At 59.1% G+C, this 5,107-nt stretch overlaps 3 protein-coding genes across 3 annotated transcripts; 1 reads left to right on the forward strand and 2 right to left on the reverse strand.

Annotated features, from left to right (window-relative positions):
- Positions 1 to 507: 507 nt before the first annotated feature.
- On the reverse strand, positions 508 to 2,123 carry GGTG_14231 (hypothetical protein). The gene has a single exon (XM_009232158.1). It carries the CDS (start codon positions 1,931 to 1,933, stop codon positions 866 to 868), a length of 1,068 nt encoding a protein of 355 aa, XP_009230422.1. The 5' UTR covers positions 1,934 to 2,123; the 3' UTR covers positions 508 to 865.
- A 279-nt stretch (positions 2,124 to 2,402) lies between these two features.
- GGTG_14232 (hypothetical protein) lies at positions 2,403 to 2,778 on the reverse strand (the record flags this gene model as incomplete). Its single annotated transcript, XM_009232159.1, has 3 exons — positions 2,403 to 2,448; positions 2,515 to 2,569; positions 2,640 to 2,778. 3 exons carry the CDS (start codon positions 2,776 to 2,778, stop codon positions 2,403 to 2,405), a joined length of 240 nt encoding a protein of 79 aa, XP_009230423.1.
- Positions 2,779 to 3,058: 280 nt separating this feature from the next.
- Positions 3,059 to 4,662, forward strand: GGTG_14233 (histone acetyltransferase GCN5). The gene is made up of 2 exons (XM_009232160.1): positions 3,059 to 3,185; positions 3,308 to 4,662. Exons 1-2 carry the CDS (start codon positions 3,173 to 3,175, stop codon positions 4,579 to 4,581), a joined length of 1,287 nt encoding a protein of 428 aa, XP_009230424.1. The 5' UTR covers positions 3,059 to 3,172; the 3' UTR covers positions 4,582 to 4,662.
- Positions 4,663 to 5,107: the final 445 nt, after the last annotated feature.

Consider the following 5,107-nt stretch of genomic DNA (forward strand, 5'->3'; position numbering starts at 1 on the left):
TTTTTTTTGGTGGTCTTAATTGACTTTGAAATGGGAGCCCCTTTTTTGCGGTTCGGATTTTTTTTTTTCAGTTGGTGGCAGGCAAGTAGGTAAGACGACAGGTGGGCCTAGCACGATCCCATGCATGGCTTTTTTTTTTTTGCCATCGCACTGGCCCGCCCATTCCGGACTAGCCCTGAACTCTCTTCTCTCCTTAGGATCCCCCCCCTCCGTCAGCAAGAAAGCTCCATCCCAGCCCATCCCAGCCCAGCCCACTTGTGCGGCGCGGGCGCTGTCTTTGCTGCTGCACGTCTCACCGAAATAGCACGGAGCAATATATTGCCCCCATTTATATTCCAGTCAGTCCCGATCCACGCATGCACACACTCTGCGTCTCTCGCACGTAACTTCGTTCTCCTATTCACCACCACCCCCCCCACCCCCTTTCTCCCCCGCAAAATCCGAGAAATGTTGCACAAAAGGAAACATGAAAGCTTCCCATTCGTCAATTCGCGACTGGGGAGCTGTCGGCAGAGTTCGTGAGACCTCAGAGTCACGGCTCGCAAGGTCGCCATGGGTGCATCCCCGTCCCCCTTGCTGACCGGCCTGTTGGTCAGAGTCTCTGTGCTGCACAAGAGCGGCACCCGGCATTTTCTTTTTCTTGTTTTAGGTAGATGCTGTAGGATGTTGGTCGGGGGTGGCTCTGGAGAAGAGGAGCTCATAGGGTTGGAATCAACGTGGGGGGGAGGGGGGACATACATGGCCAGCACACAATCTGACCAGCAAGCGTGTGCCAAGAATAGGTAGGTAGTCATCAAAGGATAACCTGGTAGAGGTATGCATCGAACGCAAGTGGCTATTTTTTTCTTCTTCTCTTCTCTCCTCACTACCTGCCTTGGCCCTCGTCTCGGTCCCCACCAGCGCCGTCACCCTCGCCCTCGTCATCCTCACCGTCGCTGCCGTCGTCGTCGTCGTCGTCGTCATCCCCATCTTCGTCGCGCGTCAGGTACGGCACGAAGCGAAAGTCAAGCCACTGCATGCCGCCGCCCTCGACCTCGACCATGAACTGGAAGCTCAGCACGCCCTGGCCGTCGCCGCGTAGGCTGACCTTGCTCGAGATGCGCATGGCCTCGCTCGCCGACTTGACCACGTCGAACTTGAAGCTCTGGCGCCAGCGCTCGCGCACCGAATGGGTCTCGAGCAGGTCGCGGCCGCGCGCAAAGTCGACGGCCGAGCTGCCGAGCGGGCCGTTGCCCGTCAGGCGCAGGTAGGGGTCGCGGCGCGAGGCGGCCACCGTCAGGCGCGTGGGCGAGTTGGGCGCCAGCTCGGCGAGCGCGTCGAGCAGCCAGCGGCTCTGCATGATGATCTTGAAGGACAGGTCGTCGCGGTCAAAGGGGATCTCGTCGGGAGCCTCGGGCAGGTACGTGACGATGTTGCAAGTGGTGCTGACGCCGGCCTCGTCCATGGCCACGCTGAAGGGTGCCCCCTCGTCCTGGTACGACAGGCAGCACGTGCCGGCCACGCCGAGGTTCTGGTGCATGAAGGCGTCGGGCCGGTAGTTGCGCAGGTTGCTGCGGTACGGGTCCGTGTCGGCCTTGGCCTGCCGCGCCGCCGCGTCGGCCGTGCCGAAGAGCTGCAGCGTCTCCATCAGCGCCGGCAGCGAGATCTGGAAGCTGGGAGGGAGCGGCGCCCTGGCCTCGTCGTCGTCGTCGTCGTCCTCTGGCGCCAGCAGGTTGAGGGCGTAGGTGCTGAAGAGGGCCTTGTTCAGCGATGCCACGCCCTGCATGACGCGTGCGTGCTCGGCCATGAACCTGATGCCCTCGCCCGTGATCTCGACGTGCACCTTGTTGGTGAAGCTGATGGTCCTGAGCAGCTGGTAGAGAGGCCTGGTGGAGCTTGTCACTGCCCTGAATACAGGCGCCGGCGGTGCCGTTCCCAGCGTGTTTGCGGTCATGGTGGGCAGGCTTGGAGCTGCGACGCTCAAGGCGTGCGTTGGCGTGTATCGTCTCTCTCTTTATGGATCAGTTTAGCTAACTTTCCCTTGATGGCTCAAGTGAGCGGCCAGTGTTGGATTTTGGAGATGAGCTCAGTTAATTGTCAGTTGAAGCAGTTGAGAGGAAGCAACTCCACCTGGAATTCACGCTGCCCCACATCTTCCTCTACCTGTTTCTCAGAGTTCAGTGGCATGTTGCTGCTGCGCCGCATCGTACAAGTCTATTCCCTTATCCTTTATTTTATATTATTTTGTGAACTCTTTTCTCAGATGCTCCTTGAACTCGCATAATGTCAAGAAATTGCTGTTGGAAAGCACCAGCTCTGGTTAGCCCGCTGCCCGAGAGGCTACAAGTCCACGTGCCGAGGAAACATACCATCCATCACCATCAAATCCATGGGTATCCATCCATCCTCAACATCTACTTCCTTTAAACGTAGACCCCAACCGCGCAAAACAGATAAACCAAACCGAAGCTGCGCGGTGCGTACGCGTGTTAGAACAAATCAGTTGGACGGGCAGCCAGCGAGGACACATCTTACCCCAGTGCCAGCGACGCAGGGACGCCCAAGAGGAAGATGTTGACGAAGGAGCGGTCTATCACAGGTTAACACAGACTGCATTGCGTATTGCTTGCAGAGCTCCAGCCGGGCACAGAGGGTCTTACTCATAGCAAACACGCCGGTCGAGGTGACGGCAAGGGCGAGCAGGAAGAAGGCGAGAAGGGACTGGTTTCCCTTGGAGATGGCTGGGACAAACAGGTCGTTGGCCGAGGCCTGCCAGGCCGACGTGAGTGATGGATCCATGAGAAACGAGGGGCGTCGACGGGGACGGGGTTGCAGGCTGGGTCTTAGGCTGTCGGTGGTTGTGTGCTTCTCTCGAACTCACTCGCAAATTGGGGACCAACCTCAACGAGCCAAGCAAGGACACGATAAGCAACCGTGGCTTCCCCTGCCAGCACCCGCCCAGCCGCCCCATCCGACCCACAGTACATATTCTCCCCAGAGCGCCCCCACATCTCCGCGTCGTCCCTTGGGCGCAATCACGTGCATCCGCATCGGCCGCCCAGAACACCCCCCTCCGTACCCTGTTGGCCCGGCCCAGCACATCGTACGCCGGCCGGAGCGCGCGGCTTCCACCGGAGCGCGCAGTTAGCAAGCACCGTTTATTTACCCGTCTCCTTTTATCCTGCAGGTCAATATGAAGGACGACGGTAAGCCCGCGCCATCTCCCTTCTCCATAGCTGCGACATGCGAGGCGCCGCGTCGCGTCGCATCCTTTGCGACGGGGCAGAACATGCTAACCAATGCCCCCATCGCGCACCACCTCGCGCAGGCCCCAACGGAAATGGGAAGCGCAAAGCCTCCGAGGAGCCCGACTCCCCGGCGACGTCCAAGCGCGCTAAGCACAGCCAGTCGACGGAGCCGCCCGAGACCGACCCACCGCCCTCTGCCCCGACCCCGACCCCGGCCCCTGCTGCCCCCGCGGCAACGGCGGCTGCTACTGCTACTGCCGCCGCCCCGGCGCGCATCCCCTTCCCCGAAAAGCCGGCGGTGATCGAGGAGCGCAACGGCGAGATCGAGTTCCGCGTGGTCAACAACGACAATGAGCGCGAGAGCCTCATCATCCTGACGGGCCTCAAGTGCATCTTCCAGAAGCAGCTACCAAAGATGCCAAAGGACTACATCGCCCGCCTCGTCTACGACCGCACCCACCTCTCCATCGCCATCGTCAAGAAGCCGCTCGAGGTGGTGGGCGGCATCACGTACCGGCCCTTCAAGGGGCGCCAGTTCGCCGAGATCGTCTTTTGCGCCATCTCGTCGGACCAGCAGGTCAAGGGCTACGGCGCCCACCTCATGTCGCACCTCAAGGACTACGTCAAGGCCACGTCGGACGTGATGCACTTTCTGACCTACGCCGACAACTACGCCATCGGCTACTTCAAAAAACAGGGCTTCACAAAGGAGATTACGCTGCCCCGCTCCGTCTGGATGGGCTACATCAAGGACTACGAGGGCGGCACCATCATGCAGTGCAGCATGCTGCCGCGCATCCGCTACCTCGAAATGGGCCGCATGCTTCTTAAGCAGAAGGAGTGCGTCCACGCAAAGATACGCGCCTACTCAAAGTCCCACATCGTCCATCAACCCCCGCGCCAGTGGCGCACCGCCGGCGCCGGCGCCGGCGTCACGCCCATCGACCCGCTCTCCATCGACGCCATCCGCGCGAGCGGCTGGTCGCCCGACATGGACGAGCTCGCGCGCCAGCCCCGCCACGGCCCAAACTACAACCAGCTCCTGCACCTGCTCAACGACCTGCAGAACCACCAGAGCGCCTGGCCCTTCCTCGTGCCCGTCAGCAAGGACGACGTGGCCGACTACTACGACGTCATCAAGGAGCCCATGGACCTGAGCACCATGGAGACCAAGCTCGAGGTGGACCAGTACCCGACCCCGGAGGACTTTATACGCGACGCCAAGCTCATCTTCAACAACTGCCGCAAGTACAACAACGAGAGCACCCCCTACGCAAAGTCGGCCAACAAGCTCGAGAAGTTCATGTGGCAGCAGATCAAGGCCATCCCCGAGTGGTCACACCTGGAGCCATGATATGTTCTTTTTTTTTTTTTTTTTTTTCAGTCTTTTTTTGTTTTTCAGTATTCCTTCCCTCCATCGGGGACTCCCTCTCGCACTGGTGTTTTTGGCGTCTGCATTGGAACATGGCTTATTTTATTTTTTTTGTCTTGTATCTACAGCGCACCAATAGAGTGTAAATAAATACCCACGTACGCACACGCACACACGCACGTCCAGGAAGTAGCGTCATCAGACATGGCCTTATCCACCACGTCCAGAGTTCCCTCTTATCATGTTTTATTGAGTTCCGGTCAGTCAAAAGTTTACCAGGGTCTCGTGGCCTACATACTTACTCACCCTCAACTTCTCCTTTATCACCACTTGAATATTTTGCATCTCATCTTCAGCTCTTCACTGTAGATACGAGAGAGGCAGGCACGCGGATATACGAGAGTCTGCATCCCTCCTGGGGAGTCGCAAACAAGGTTTCGGGCTAGATATGCATGTGTAGATCAGGCCGAGCTCGCACGAAGCCGCCTGGACGCGCAACAACAACAAC

This window comes from Gaeumannomyces tritici (assembly GCF_000145635.1).
Source record: "Gaeumannomyces tritici R3-111a-1 unplaced genomic scaffold supercont2.189, whole genome shotgun sequence".
NCBI lineage: Eukaryota > Fungi > Ascomycota > Sordariomycetes > Magnaporthales > Magnaporthaceae > Gaeumannomyces > Gaeumannomyces tritici.

What these genes read in the sequence shown, in the direction of transcription:
- GGTG_14231 (XM_009232158.1), bottom strand. Translation starts at nt 1,933, where the DNA reads ATGACCGCAAACACGCTGGGAACGGCACCGCCGGCGCCTGTATTCAGG.